Raw genomic sequence first — 17,332 nt, 5'->3', positions numbered from 1 at the left:
TTCAGTAAAACTGCTTTAGGTGCTCTTATACTAGGCCAATTTCCTCAGTTTTCTTTCAACAGTCATAACTACATTTTTCTCCTTAAAACATTTTACAAGTATGGCAAAAATACACTAAAGGACCATGAAAACCTACTAGAAAAACTGAAATGAAAAAAATTTCAAAAACCCATTGAGACAAATATGCTTTTTCTTTAGAAATTAAAGTATGCTATGAATTGTATTACTCTTGCTGATACATGAGGCTTAGTAAAAAGACTAGTCTCATATTCTACTTCTGTTTCCTAAAATGGATGAAAAATGTTACATGATCCTAATTTCCAAATGAAATGTGGAAAAGAAAATTATGGGGAGGGGAAGGGAAGGCTGCACTTTTTTTCCCTCACCAATTCAACCTCAGTTACCTTCTGTGACACTGGTACAGTAAAAACACATTGCACTACTACTGCAGATAAGACCATGAAACTTTTTAATGGATGAGGTCCAAAGCCTAAGCTTCATCTGCAAATCACTAACAAAACCCTCAGAAATCATAAGAAAGAAGCTGAAGAACTGCTGGGCTGGCAAGCTTTGAGTCTAGTCTTGGCCTCAGACAGGAAAAGCAGTTTCAAATCTCCTTTCCTTTACTCTCTCCTTTCTCTTTAAGAAACACCCACCTAGAAAGTGCTATTACTCTTTGTATTAAAAAAGAGGAGACTTTTGATGCTGAAATAAAACACACATTTACACTAAGTTACAAAAGGAAATTCAATAGCTCTACCAGAGTAAACCATAAATCTTTTTTTCTTTTTTTTTAAAGCTCTCTGGTTTAACTAGCCAGTGATTTAGAATTAATTTCCTTCTTCCCGCCACAATTATCAAAAGCCAAAATACAAGCTTCCCACTGAAGAATTCCTTTTATCCACACAAAAAAAGGTGTGGAAAAGAGGGATGAATAAATTTCGAAAGAGTGGATGGATTTCAAGATTGTTTCACTTTTACTTTAAATCTGTGAGTTACATAATTTCTAGAAAAATTACAATCTAAAATTTATGCTTTTTTCAATTAATGTATGTACCCATTTTTATACTTCCAATAGGTACACAATGCAAATACTGCATCTAATTTACAATGATATTCAGGAAAAATTACTTTAATCCCTTTGGGCTTGGACTTCCTAAGTCTCATGCTGTTAAATGTTTAAGGGGAGAAAATTGTCCACTGAACTTCTTAGCAAAAAAAGCACAAAATAACCTATAATGGTGATACAAAAACTGCTGGTCAAAGTTATATTAAATTGAGCAAAAATATTTAATGCCAGTAGAATTTCTTCAAATAGAGACCTCTTTTTGTGTCTCAGTAACAAATCATTACTCTTTACTAGACCCACCTGGCAAACCTAAAGTGCTCTGAGAAATGTCAGCTGGCTAGCAATTTGTGACACTTGCTGTTAAAGCTCAAGCAGCCTTGCAGGAAAGCAGAATCCTTGGTTTCTCGTTTTGTTCTTTGACATACTTAGCCTTTGTTTATTTCGACCCAGAAGCTGAGAAATCCTTTATAATCATGTTAGCTTGGCATTGTTAAAGAATTATATGTGAAGAAGAGAGGTCTGTTTTTTCCCATTCATAATACCATTCTATTTTCAACCAGAAGACTACAGGAATGCTTGCACACTTGAAAACATTGGAAATTCTCTTACATCCTACCAATGCAATTGTCTATAGGTGACCAGAGAATGTCCAAGTCAGCTTAAAATACTGATTCTCAAAAGAGCTAGTGAGAAGATTAACTAACTATCTAGATGTATATCTTCAAAATGTTCAAAATTACCAAGAACTCCCTCTGGCTAACTTTACAGAAGTTAAAGAACAACAGAAAAAAGAAAATACTGACAGTGAACTCAGTAAAACTTCAAGATAATAAGTATTAGAAATAGTTTATGTGCTGTATATGAAGAAATCTTCATTCTAAAATGTTTTCCATGGCAAACAGATCCAGCCCCAGTCTCTTCTTGCATGAAAAAGTTTAACATCTTTTATCACTCTCCCATCCTTTATGAAATAAATTGTTTTAGAACCTATTCTACTAGAAATCTCTTAATATATACTATCACTGTATCAATTACTCATCTTTGATTCATCAGCCAATTCCCATTTCCAATGCAGTATTTCCCCTCACCCATACTTAACCATACCTAAGACCCTTGGGGTCTTTAACCTTTAACAGAACTGTACATTAGCAAGTTTAAGAGGCAGATGTGTCAAATTTCAAGCAAATACTGCTATGAGATGCGGGTTTCCTAAGGTGTGTACATCTTAGGAAGTACACTCACTTCAACAGGATAAAGTCCTTGGTATCAGGGACACAAATTAATCGCACAAAGGAGAGAGAAAAATGCCTGAATCGCTCTTTACTCCCTTGGGACACATTGCAAAGCAAGCCAACTTGATTCTTAAGATTCAATTTTAGCTAGTAATTTAAAATTTGAAAAGTCTCTTAGCACATTAAGAGTTCATTAAGTCATTAGGCTTTAATTATTTATGTCAGATCTTAAACACAAGTCTGTGTTTCACGTAAGTCCTCTGTCCTCTGTTTTGATTCAAATGAACATTCACTTTGAACTATCTGTTACTCACCGACACTTAAGACATTTCTTTCAAGCTCATTCACACACTTGATTCTACATATGGCTAACTACAATGTAAAAAGTCATCTATCAAAACATATCCCTTCATGCACATGCACTTAAAAATAAAATTAAATTATTTGTCCTCAACTGCAGCTGATTTACACATTCCATAAAAGGCCTGTAAATGCTATGTAACAATTTTCATGACACCAAGTTTAGCTGCTTAAATCTATTCCATTCAACTCAGATTCCAAATGACTATATGTCAAACATCAAGGAGGGGAAATCAACCTCCAAAGGAGTGAACTGGCCACAAGGTTAAAAAACACAAGAAAGTTCCCCTTCATTATGGTTGGAGAAAAGGTATTGTGCTAACGGCTAGGGAGAAAATAAAGCATCTTACAGAAACAGCAAAATCACACTGGGCATTGAAGGAAAAAAAAATCAGGAGGATAAAAAAAGATGAAAAGCTTTTAAATTTAACATAACACAGGATTTAATGTAAGGCTAGAGGTTTTTTCTTCCTGCAAAAACCAACAAAACATTCAGGTTTTAAAGTAATATATATTTTAATAACAAAAGCCGCAGGTGAGCACAACAAATTTTTAAAGAGCCCATAGATAGTACATTATATACTATTTAGTTCAAGCAAAACTGATTTGGTAGGTAACAGCTGACAGAAGCAAGCAGCGAAAAGGAGGGGTGAAGGGAAGCTATATTTTTTCAAAATTAAAACCCCTTAATGGTCTGTGGAATGCTGTTTACTTCAGCTCTTTTTTACAACCACTGCTGCATGGAGAAAGGATTGACTGAAACGTCTGCAGCCTGTGGCCACCCACACTATGGGAAGTACTATGATTAAAGAGAATGCTACGTTGTTGTATCTGCCAGCAGTCTGTTCCATGCTGTAATTATTATACTAGCCGTCTTCTTATAATCTATTGCATCTGTTGTGGCAAGACCCCAGTGTAAGCACTGTCCAACAAGAAAACCATTGAACCTGAATAGCAAGTTATTTTTAATGCGCACAAATGGTCAGAAAACTGGATACTTTAAATACCTCTCTTTAAAGTTTATGAAAACATTTTGCCTTACAGGATAGCCAGTGACACAGAGAAAGCAGATCTACCACTGAAATACTTACTTTAACCTAACTACTTCAAGATACAGTGTGACACACCACCCATTCACCCCACATCTTCATAATGAGCTAAGATGTTGCATTAGATCTTAGAAGCACAAAAACTGTGAATTCTAGATATGTATCTAGAAAATACTAATATATCAGAATATATCTGTCACTTTGTTATTACATCCACTGAATATTTCTGATGACCCTGTATTTATAAATGCTCCCTTCCTCTATAAGAACATTTAATAGTGAATATTTAATAGCAACAGCAACTTTGAAAATAACAAAATAAGCCCTAAACACCAAAATAAGTAGCAGTTCTCTAAGCAGAAATTTTATTTTGAATTCTGATCTCTGCATTAAGTGGTACAGGAGTTCAAAACTATACTACATGCATTCTCTTGATTTTTTTGTGTGTTTTATCACACAAAATCAAGCAGTACAACACTATTGTGCACAACACATAGCTGTTATTGCGCTCTTCTCTAACAAATGGTACAGGCAGTATCTGTTTCATTTCAACAATTTTACCAGGAGTTGGCTGCAAATGCTCCTGTGAAAAGCACAGACTGTCTACTGGCTGTAACTATGAGGTATTGCACTAAGCAGTGTGCCACCACCCAGCAAAAGAGGGAAAAAGGATATATCACAAGCAAGGCTGAATGAAAACAATCAAGAACTGAGTAAAAGCCCATTTGTCTCCAAGCACTCCAGACCACTTTAAGGAAATATCTTTAGACCCTCTTACATACAAGCCGTTGATGGAAGGCAAGGGTAAATTCCATATAGAGTGATTGAGGAAAACTGCTACAAAGATTCCTGAAGGACCAGTGAAAAACACAGAAAAAATTAACAGAAAAAGTATAAACAAGATACATACTTAAATCACCATCAGACGTCTTTCATCTGAAGGAACACACTATGATCTCTGCAGTGATCAAAGCTCCTGATGATTATTTGCACAGGTTAGAGGAGGAATGACAACACTTTTCCAAACATACCAAAAAAGCCATAAGATCCGTAAAACCACAAAACTGAGTCTCAGAAAGTGATTAAGTAACTTTGAACTACTTTGGCCTCCAGGAGACTTAACATTTTCCATTTGTCTCTTGGATGCATGCCTCCTGGAACACAGACGTCCCTCTCCCCACAACTGCCAGGGAAAACCAGATCCCCTGCTCCACGCCTTCTCATCCCTCTTACACTGACATTCTCTTCTGATTATTTTGTGTTTCATCATGGTAAAATATTGCAGTGATATTATCAAAAAGGTAAGAAATAGCCCAAAACAACAATTAATCTTACTCCAAATACTACTCAAACTGTTTTCCCTTTAGAGAGGAGAAATGACAACATAAAAAGTTTGAAAATTTTCTATTATAATAGAACCCTGCTAAAACCTATACTCTGTGACACAGATTCTCTCTCCTTTAACTTTCTCAGTAATAAATAGCAGGTGAAATATGTTCATATTTTAACTCAGATATCTCTGTTCAGCTCTTATCTCCTTCTTTCAAAGTTGTCTAGATAAGAAGGAAAATATATGTTTCTCAGTATGTCCTCTAGCAACTCATAAGCCTTTTAATAGACACATTACCCATATATGTCATTAAAGTAGTATTCTTATCTCATAGAGACATCCTTTATTATAAATCCAACACTATTTTAATACGTCTTCCATCAGATGATCATGGGGCCCATATCCCCCATGGAATGACAATTCACAAGTGATTTAGGCTCTAACATAAAAAAGCAAACTAAAGAACAGACATTGAGGTTCACTCTAATTTGCGCACTAGATATTTTCTTTATGTTACCTGAAATTCCTTTCTTCTAGAAAAATGTGAACTTGAAGACTTTCTTCTATAAAGAGTTAATTATTTAAACAATACCTTTTAGGAAAAGAAGAGGAAAGCTCTTTACATTATGTTTGGATTACTTTTAACATTTGTCCTTTCTTAACAATTTCTAATGTTCTCCTGACAATCTGACAAAGCATGCATACAAAAAAAAAATAGTAGGTAATGAGTTTGAAAGATGGCAAGTATATTGGCCCCAAGATCAAATCAACATTCTTTACCTAAGAAGAGAATATTGTAATTACGTGTACATCCTACATAGCATCACAGAATGGTTTGGGTTGGAAGGGGAAATGAAGATGATCTAAATCCAGCCCACCCATCCACCACAGGCAGGGAGACTTTCAAGGCATGTGGGCCTTGCCTGAGCTGCGCTGCAGCCGTGCCTGCGCTGGCCATACACCCTGCTGCCCTGGAGCCTGACCCCTGGCCATGGCTCACAGCCAAAGCTTGGCCTGCCTCGCCCCTGTGCGCCCGGTGTGGCAGTCACCCACTGCTGGCCCTGGGGACTGTCACTGGACTTGCTCTATATTCAATCCCACTAGGTGCCACTTGTAAGTCTTTTCAATTAGACTCTCTATTGAATACCCTCAGATCTTACAAGGATTAAGAGTTGACCTACACCTACATTTTGCCTCACTGAATTTTTTTCAAAGGCAATTCTGTTGAGGGTCTGAATTTACCTTCATAAATGCAATAATTAAGAGCTGAAAAGTGTAAAAGTGTTCCATTTCTGAATTTATTTACTGACCTTTTGGCCACAACTGGATTATTATTATTTAAGATGAAGCTCTATTTTCACAAAAAAAAACAAACAAAAAAAAATCAAAAAAAACCACACAAGCATCTTACTGCATGAACTGAGGTCAGTGGACGACTAGGATTTCTTATTTTTGTTTATGTTAGGTCCACGACACAAACACCTGAATTTTCCCTTTTTAATTGACATGACTGCAGTCATACCATCTCTGGGGTTTTTTATTTGCAGAGATGGTCACCAAAACTGAGGATTCACCTTCATAAATTATTTATTCCATTATGTTCTGAAAATCTTTCAAGATCTGCAGATATTGCTTCTCGAAGAGTTTTGCACAAGAGTACACTTAAGGATGGTTCAGGCCACTTGATGAAGGATATTCAGAAGACTTTTTATACAGTGCATCCATATGCATGATATTAGTACAATCTGTCTTGCTCTACTCTTCTCCACAGGTGAGTTATGCCTGTGCAAAACCTTTGTGCTTGTTTCACTTAGTTCAGGAATTCTGCTTCTTTCAGAAATTACTTGGATTTTCTGACTACATGCACTTATTTATATGCAGCTTTCCCTATGGTGAGGGCTGAACTAGGACTGTTTTTCTAAAAGCAAGCCTGATGCTATAGAAAACTTAATATCTGGCACCAGCCAGAAGCTTCCATTTTTGTGTTATTATCACATATTCTCTTCTTATATATTTAAATGAATAATCTTCATTGGTGTTGGGTTGGCTTTGTATATTGCCAAAAAAATACACCAGTTATTCTATAGAATAGGTGGCCTTCAGGATAGAGTCACAGAATATCTGGGCCTCTTCAGGTTTGTTCTGCATTTTGAGTGCTACTCTACTGAACTGGAATATTTTTTATGCCCTTTCAGCGCACCTTTCTTCCTCCCTCTCTGTCAGATTTGCTTTGATAAGTGGCCCTGACAAAATTAGTTTTCAATTTTTCCATGTTTTAGCTTTGACTGACATAACCTTTTTCATTTTCTTTTGGCTCTAATTGTCCAATTGGTGCTTGATGAATACAACCAATCACAACTTTGGTCTATATCTGCTAACATGTAGCTCACCACTTGTTCTAAATTCTAATTTATACTATGACCTATTGGTTGTGAGTCAGCCTTTAAGTTTTTAAGACTGGCATTTGTTGGACGCAATTCTGATGGCTTATTAACTTAGAAATGACATTAAAATCTGCATTTCCCACTCTCTCCATAGGATGCCTATGTGGCATGAAAAATTAGATAAAAATTTTCATGAATGTTAAGAACATTAATAATAGCACAACACAACAATAAAATTTCTAAAAATATATTGTTCCAGTGCTTCAAAGCTTTAAACAATCATAAATTATAGGAATAACCTTAAAAAACTCCAAACATAAATAATGCAATATGACAAAAGGGATCACTAGTAGCCTGTAATTATTTGGAATCTCTTGTGTGTTCAGAAGAGCCTCCAGAACAGGCAACCATTAGCAGCAGGAAATATAGAAAATGTTCTTGTTTCCTTTTTGATAAGACATGCTTATTTAATGACTGCTCTTAGTTTTAACTAAGAAAGGAAAGCTTTCAATACACAGAATAGCTGAAGATAATGTATATGTACAAGAGCTAATTCCCAGTTTTTATTTTCACCCTCTGCTCCGGTGAGACCCCACCTGGAACACTCCATCCAGCCTGCAGGCCCCAACACAGGAAGCACATGGACCTGTTGGAGAGAGTCCAGAGGAGGAACATCAAGATGATCAGAGGGATGGAGCACCTCTCCTGTGAGGAAAGGCTGAGAGAATTGGGGTGAGCCTGGAGAAAAAAAGGCTTTGGGGTGACATAAGCACCTGAAGGGACCCTACAAGAAAGATGGAGAGACTTTTTATGAGAGCATTTGGTGACAGGAGAAGGGGAAATGGATCTAAACTAAAAGAGAGTAGGCTTAGATTTGATATTTAGAAGAAATTCTTTACTGCGAGAATAGTAGAGCACTGGTACAGGTTTACCAGACAAACGGTGAATGTCCCAACCCTGGAAGTTTTCAAGCTGGATGGAGATCTGAGCAACGTGGTCTAGTGGGACCTTTCCAACCCAGGCCATTCTACGGCAAGTTTAACAAATTATCAGCAACCCACCGTATGATACTGCCCTTTTATCAAAACACATGCAGGAAGCCCTGGGAAAGGCCACAAGAGCATTGCATTAGGTGTAACACTGCATTAGGTGCAGCACCCCCCCAAGGCAGAGCCCTGTGCAGGCAGGGATGCGCGGGCACGCAGCTGCGAGCGCTCAGGGCAGCAATCGCCATCTCCCTGCTCCGAGCACGCCCGTGCTGCTGCACCACGGAATGCTGGCTCCTAACCAGAGGCCACACACACACAAGAATGAGCAGTTTGTTGTTCCCCACATCACGGGGAAAGTCTCACACCCACGGGAAATAAACTCGTGAAACAGCAGCAATTTAAAAAGAGGTTACAGAATTAATTAAAACACGGGAGCAGCAAACCAAGAAATATGATGAGAGACATGCTACAGATATTCAGAATAGATTGGTTAGTTTGTCCTTAAATAATACAAATGAGCTACTAGGAAACCATGTAATAGGAAAAACAAAGGAGTGGAAATACAGAAAAACCTGTGCTGTTCAGAATACTACTTGTAAATTTACAACAGTGAGAGAAGAAGGAAGTGAGAGAAAAGGAATAGCTGTTTCTTTTTACTCAAGCTATTTGCAATGTGAGTTTTTCATTGTAAGTACTTCAGAACCAAGGCTTGAAGTGTTCACATGTAAACTGTTCACATATACTCTTTAATATAATACATCCTTGGATAGAAAGCCCTAAGTGCTAAAACCCCAAATTTCAATAAGCAGTCACTATCAAAAAAAGTGAAAACACAGGTAGAATTCTTCTACATCTGTGGAAAAATTATGGGCAGAAAAATTAAAAACTCAGCTCAACTGAATGCACTGTGAAGACAGCAAAGATAATGAAATTAATTTTCTTATTAGTGAGGATCCTGAACTGTTGCCAAAAATGTCAGGAATCTTAATACACGATTCTCATTACTGCAACCAACATTAGAAATGAAGAGTCGAAACAATGTCACACAATAAGGGCAGCAGGGAAGTTGACTTCTAAATTTGAGACTACTATTAAAATAAATATTCAGTTTTCCTTGGAAGTGTATTTATTAGAATGCTGTGAAACAGAAAACTGCGTACATATTAATAGAAAATTAGTATATGCATACCTGTATGTAAATAGGAAGAATGCCATCTACTGGTATATAAAAATATACATCACTGTTTCTAAGTTAGCAAACAGCTATCATCATAGGCAACAATGTTGTCATTACTATGTTCTACAAACACCAGTGTCCAGTTTCGAACTTTGCCTGACATATTCAGCATACTATATTTTAGCAAATACATGTAAGCCAGGTATTACATATATATCCTACAACATAAAACAGACATATATATCCTACATATATATCCTACCCATAAAACAGACAAAGAAGCAAATACAATCTTGTGTTAAAGTCTTTAGATTTTACTACAACCTACCAGTATTTAAAAGGGACTTATAAGAAAGATGGGGATAGATATGGCCATGCATAAGATACAGATTTGCAAAAGAAAAGCAACATTGGAAATAAATTCCAGAGACATAAACAACTCATAACCATAGCTCATAAACTGAGAGCAGAGAAGAGGGTGTGGCCAAGTTAATGAAAAGGAAACCTGCTTCAAAAAAGCTTTCACTTGCAGCAATGTGATTTCAAGAGGAATGTGCAGTGAAAGGAAGCTGTTCTAGCCACATCACAGAGAAGTCTATCCTAAACCATACGTACTTCACAGCTCCAAAAATCTCTGCTCAGAGAAGGCCAGCTGGAGAAACTAAGTAACTTTCCTAGAGACTGGTTTCACCAGGTCACGATCGTTTTTATTAGTGAGACATCTGTGGCAGCATGTATCTTGGCTTCCTGTGCTGTGTCTGGCTTTACAAAAGACCTGTGTAATGTGGATTCCAACACTAAGGCTCAGAGTCATAAACAAAACAAAAAATATCTACCATTTTAAGTAGCATCTAATCCTAAAAATGGTCTACATCACACACTTTATTTAAACATCACTAAATTCCTTTTCATATTTTATTATTTTAAGAACTTACCGACCTGCACACACTTAGTTTCAGAAATGTAGTAATAATATATTTCAAGTGGGTAACTACCCTTCTTGCCATTAATAACAACACAGCTTCTATATGACAATGGCAGGAAAGTTAACAAGTAAGCCAGCATTAAATACACTCAACATTAAATACATTTTTTGCAACTTTGAAAATGCAATTTAATAGCTAAAAACAAAAGTCTTGAGATCAGCCCTGCTATCAATGATCTTAGCTAAAGGTGCACTGAATGGCCCCAGTATCCCTCAGGAACTCACGCCTGCCACCAACAAAAAAAAGCAAGGTGTAATGCCACAGTTAATGTACATAGCTATTAAAGCAACGGAAAGAAAAGATTCAACAATAACTTGACCCAATAATGTCATTTTCTAATCAAATACAGCTTTGGATTTTGTTTGTTTTTTAAAATATAAATCATTATCACAGATGGCAAAAGAAAACCCTCAAGAGTAGCAAAACATTTAGTTCAGGTTCTTCTGTAAAAACAAGCATGATAGTCCTTATCATACCAAAATTGCTGGTGACTAGAATGACAGTGATGATCAGGAAAGGGAAATAAAACCACTTTCTTCAAAAAGTTTTGTGATGACACCCACTGGGTAGTAAAAAAGTGAGAAGAAATTCTACTAACTCTAGAAAACAATTTAATAATACCCTTTCTTTTAATCCCAACTGCTGTATTCTCATGAGGTGCTGCATTCACCTTATACAACCAGGTAAGTGCTGAATGATAAAAATAATGAGTAAGATATGTTTGTGTTTTGAATTCCTCCATGCCCTCTTTCCCTAACCTTTAGGTTAACTCTTGACCCATCAAGTCACAGTGGCTATTACAGGTGATTGAAACACACAGAGTAGGTGGAAAAATTTCTGCATATTACAGGGCAGTTTGAATCAAATACTTGATGTGTTAGTTTCAATACAAGACAAAACCAGCAGCCCCATCTCCATCCATCTCCAACTGTTTGTTCCTGCTTACCTGATACTTTTCCCTATATCAGCATCAATTCAGTTACATGAATCAGATGAGTCAGACGTTGTAGATTAAAACAATTGAAGTCTTTTTGTCTGTAGTAGACTGGGTACAACTCTCCCTCACCACTGAGCATCACTAATGCACGTTATCAACATGCATCATTAATGCATATGTATATGCTATGCTACTGAAAAGCAAAATGGACAAATTTTGCTCTGTTTAGCAACTAACTGCGTACCACTGTGCCTCTCCTATTTCATTACAAAGAGTACAACGAATCAGCAAGACTACATTTGGAAACGCAGAGGAGATTTTTGTGTCATTTTACTTTGGTACTCAAGCATTGCCACGCTTTGAATTAAAAGTATACTAACCTCAGTAAAAGCCTCCTGCAAAACATTAAAGACAGGAAAAAAATAAGGGTGATTTTACTCAGCACTAAATTGTTCAAATTTTCATGGTAAGAGGTACAGCCCACTAAATAGGTATATACCCAAGGCCACCTAAAAGACTGTGAGAACATATTTCTAAGACTACTGCTTCTATATTAACAATAGCTGTTTAATAACAACACAAACGTGCATTGTCATCACCATCAATTATTTTATAATAATTTGTACATGCTAGTATTACATGCATACCTAGATAATATGACACACAAAATAAACTAGTAAGTAAGAAATTATCTACCTACAGATATCTAGTAATCTATCTTCAGCTTTAGCAGAGCTGTACATAAATATTGATTAGGATGCTACATTCTCACAAGTTGTGAGGACTAAAAGATTTTTAAAAATTCCCTTTATATTTTCTACCACATTTTTACATGGAGCCATGGAAAAACAAAGGACACAACAGAACTGCACCCTCAAATTAGTCAGCCATGTAAAATATTAAGCATCAATATGCTGCAAGGTATTTACATGCTGATGTGCTTTGCTAATTCAGTGTGGAAATATGAAAAATTTGAACAGATATGCCATGCAAAACTCTAATTTTGGGACTAAAGTTAGATATTCATTATTCATTAAGTCACTAAATACAAATCCACACACAAGCACTGCCTCCTCCCTCTCTGACTGTCTTTGAAAAAAGTTCAGATACAATTAAATTCTTCATAGGCAGGAGATTAAACAAAACCCAAAAAGAATAAAAATTACGGAACAAATATAAGTTGCTTTCTAAACAAACCATGACATTTTTCCAGGTTATGTATTTTATCCTAATTGAAAGCTTCTTTATTTTTAACAGCAACACTTGCTTCCCTTTCTGCTCCTTATTCAAGGATACTAGACCTGGTGAATCTAGGAAGAACATCAAAACTATCAAACGTAAAATACCTCATCCTTTTAAGATTTAAAATGAGACTAACACTGACTCTGTTATAATTAGAATCATATATTCTTCAACACAATATGTATGCAAATTGTGTTTGGAGCAGTTTCTTGAATGACAGAATGACAGTGTATCTATGCTATAGATGTAGAACCTTTAAATCATCAATTTAATTCAAAGCAGCCCAGGGAAGGATCCATTCACTTACCCGTATCCAGCTGTTGGCCTTCAGTTCCACAGCATTCTGTGGTTCACTGCTGTACAGACAGCATAAGCACCACATCAGAGTCTTCTGGCTTTCATCTGCAGGGAAAAAAGCAAATAAAGATACACTTAGAGGGAAAAGAAAACCCCAAACAAAACACAGACAGAATTACACAACAATCCCTATTCATCCACAGAATTGAGGCCCTAAATATCAGCCTCAACTCATGCTGCTTCTATTCTACCAGATTCATACCACACACTTAACTTTAATCACTATATACTTCTTGTGCAATCATTTCCTTCAACAGCAGTTTAAATGGTACCAAAGTGTTCAGAATCTATACAACAGTTAGATGATCTTAAGAAATTTGCAGGACCTAGTAATTCACTCATGTAAATAATACCTGAAGCTACCTTCAAGGAACTTTCAACACAGTAAATAATATCATTAATAAGAGACAATAGTCTAGAGTAGTAAAAATGTTTATTACATTGTGTCTAAAGCTTGCACAACTCAAGCATGCTCAGTTACAAAAAACTAAAGTTTGTGAAGTATGAAATCATTCATAACTAGAATATAAATTACCAAGTTCTCTGTAAAAATAGAGAAAGAGTCTCCATGCCTCAGGAATATGACATTTCTGCCGACAGCAGAATAGCTAAATGATAATGCAAAAAAATCCTATTCCAATTTTCTGTTAAGGACCAGATTGGGTTTTACTTAATTCTAAGCCACTGTTTGAAATTAGCTCTCTTCTTTAAGAATCTACTACAAAACGAGCACAACTCTCACTGCTCAGATGAACAGATATTATAGAGGAGCTGATTATCTGAAGTAAGCAGCGGAAGAGACATTTAGCTCAAGATTATTTCCCACAACTTTGTTTTCAATAGGCTTTGGTGGCTTTTTCCCTAATGTTCTTTGGCACATACTAAGATGTTCTACAGTGGATTTAATACCAGAACAAAATTGTGTGTGATTGAAATGAAAATTCTGAAAACCAGATGTAGTTCAGATATAATGTTCACTTAGTAAGCAATAACCTTCTTGTTAAAAATAATACAAATAAGTGATACTATCAGTTTTAGACATTATGTTATGAGACAATTTGATTATCAAGCTGAACAAGTAAATTCTTTTGTTTTCTGTGTATTTGTTATCCAGGATGCAATAAACAGTATTATTTAGAAGTGTTTTGTTGAGAAAGCCTGAGGAAAAAATAAAAGGTCCATTAAGTAATGCCTGTATTTTCACCAGGTGACCAAAGACGTTAACACTGATTTAAACCAGTATTCCTCAATAAATGTCCAACAAACCTGGAGGCCATTACTGACATTACCTCCCACTGACTAACATCTCTGCAATAGAAATGGCTTCCCAAGCATATACTTTTAACCCACCACAGTTCGGAGTACTCTGCCTTTGTGTGTCTGGGGACTTGTTTCAATATGGATTTTTACAAGGCTAATAATTTCCTGTGTTTTGTAATTCTGCAGTTAAAGGATGCATCTTGCATACCGCTCAGCAGAAGTTATTAAATCCCAATTATACCCAACTGGCATTCAGACATCAGCACCAACACACAACTATCTTCTTCAAAAGCACCTTCATCTAAACTCTACTATGACATTATCTGTGAGGAAAAAAAAATGAGTGGTTCATTTACTTAAATGACTAAATCACAGCAAATTCCTTCTAGGAAAATAAAAATTTTAAACATTATTAATTACTAATACTAAATATTGCCTGATTGTGAAATCTGGCTTTTGACATACCCTTCAATTATATAAATTACACAGAAAAAGGGAAGAAGACATCAACTCCAAACCTGTTATCTCAAACAACATATACATAGTTCAAGTATTTCTTCTTTTGACTCATACAGTTTATAGCATATGTCTACAATATGTCACTAAGTAATTTTATTTAAAGTTTGGGTTTCTTTTAACTTAAAAAATTAAGAAAAGATGTGAAGAAAATACATGTAACTGCTTGAATAGATTTCTGGATGAGAAGATTTTTTGTTACATGTGATGACTTGCTGCATACTATAAAATACTTTGCATGTATTGCTCCAATATGCAAAATGCCAATCAGTATGATGAAAGCTAAAATGATGAAAACAAAGCCTAGACAAACTGAGCTGGTACACTTTTCTAGCATAATAAATTTACACAGATTAACACAGATAGATTCAAACTTCATCCCCAGTGAAACCAACCTATGCTAGTCTCATAGATAAGTCAAAAGTTTCCAAAAAAATAAGGAACTGGTACAATTTCAGATTTTCCTAGTTCAAAAAATTACTTTTTGACCAAAACTGAGGTAGCCTCCCATAGATCTGTGAAAAAAAGAGCCCACAGTCTTGCTGATATACCCCATGACACACTCTGAGGGAAACTCTTGGTTCACTGTTTTCGCAGCTGCCCTGGAACAGGGGATGAAAGATGGGAAGATTAGCCCAGCTCTTAAAATAATTACAGTAGCTGCAAAATATAATCCTATCAAAAGACCAAACACAGAGCCATCGAAAACCTAGTGGTGGATTTTTTCCTCCCAGTTTTCTAGCAACTGTGATCTCAATGGAAAACCCATCATCATGATGAACACTGAAAAGCATTATCAGGATACAAACAAAGGCATTTGATCTTACTATGGCATGAAAGGTTGACTAATACCCAAACAACCAATTAATACATCCACAGAAATGAAATTAAAAACTCAAAGTTGGATACTCCAGCTCAAAAAAGGTTATCTACCACCTATCTACAGGACTCCTTTAAGGAGGTTAATGTTGTATTCCAACAAAGAGAATAAAAAATTTCTGTAGGAAATTTTAGACTGCTTGCAAGCTGCTTTGGGAAAAAAAAAAAGAAAAAAAGAAAAGCAAAACACCAACCAAAAAAGGGAAAAGAAGCCCAAAGAAATAAACAAACAAACAAACAAAAGATCTGAAACACCTCCAACCAAACAACCAGTCAAAAGTCCAAACCTTTATGATAATTTTGTACTTCTTTCTCACCAATCTCACAACGAAAAAGAACTATAAAAAAACCAGACGAAGAACCAAAATGTATGTTTTTCTCATAACACAAGGTAGTCTCAATCATCCCAAGCACATTCAGTTTATAAATACCCTGCGGCCAGACAGAAAAAAGAAAACCCTAATCTTAGAGCCAAAAATATTATTTTTAGAGTTTGTTGTAAAATTTTATTGAAACATATCACAAAATGTGGATTAGCTAAAACTGAACTTTCTGTTGAAATCAGTCCATTCCCAAGCTTGCCTGCTCACACACATTTACTGAGATAGAGAGCCACCAAGAAACCTCCCAGCATTTATAGTATTAGTTTGGGATTCGAGGCATTTCGGCTTAAAATTCAAACCAGAAGGGTTCTACTGAGAAGATAATCACACAGCCCACAAAAAAATCAACCAAAACCAAGCAAACAAACAAAAAAAACAAACATACCCCCCCCTCCCCCACAAAAAAAAAAAAACAAAAAAAACAAAAAAAAACCAAACAAACAAACAAAAAAACAACCCATACAAAAAAATCCCAAACAGAAAAAACACCACCACTGGAATTCCTAACCAAAACTGAATTCCTCCTGTATCCCTTGTGGTTCAGGACCGCAAGTACAGTCATGAGACTTTCTTCAGTCGTGCTCCCCTCACATTAGCATTCTAAATAAGGCTAACTTGGTCACCTCCTCCTCAGGAGTGTTTATGAGGAGATTGTTTTCCCTCAGAGACTATGCTTCCTGCACTGAGTGGCCAGCCATGTCAGCCTCCAGCACCAACAGACATTCATCTAAGGCGATAGGTATTGTGGTTTGGACATGATGCAAAAGTATAATGTTTTTCCTGCTCCATTTTTTAGTATGAAAGACTGAATTGAACCAAATTAGTTCCTTCTTCTGTGAGGGTGGCCTGATCTCGACACATGCCTGAATGAGCTATTTATCCGAATGAGAAATTATATGAAACCCACTTGAGAGTCAGCATCTGCTATAGTCGGCACTATCTTAAAGAATATCTTCAGAACCAGTGCCAAACAAAATGAAAAACTGCTGAATCTAAAATGCCACCAATCCAAAGAGTGCTCAGGTGGCCCTAAGAAGAGGAAGTGGTGGGAATGTATAAGCAGACATCTTCAGGTCTATTGATGTCAGAAAATCTTTAAGCATTAAAGGGCAGGATTCCATTTTCAGCAAGTAAAGCTCTCTGTTTTGTTTGCCACTTGGAGACAAAAAAAACCAAACTGTA

General features: G+C 36.1%; 1 protein-coding gene across 1 annotated transcript in view; it reads right to left on the bottom strand.

Annotated features, from left to right (window-relative positions):
• Positions 1-17,332, bottom strand: part of FANCC (FA complementation group C) — a 63,003-nt gene that overhangs the window by 42,300 nt on the left and 3,371 nt on the right. The window contains exon 3 of the mRNA XM_058824025.1: positions 13,063-13,157. Coding sequence (XP_058680008.1) covers positions 13,063-13,157 — 95 coding nt within the window. The remainder of the gene's footprint in view (positions 1-13,062; positions 13,158-17,332) is intronic.

Source organism: Ammospiza caudacuta, chromosome Z, assembly GCF_027887145.1.
Source record: "Ammospiza caudacuta isolate bAmmCau1 chromosome Z, bAmmCau1.pri, whole genome shotgun sequence".
Classification (NCBI taxonomy): domain Eukaryota; kingdom Metazoa; phylum Chordata; class Aves; order Passeriformes; family Passerellidae; genus Ammospiza; species Ammospiza caudacuta.
Note: the sequence above shows the minus strand (reverse complement) of the source record. Positions and strands in the feature narration are given on the sequence as shown.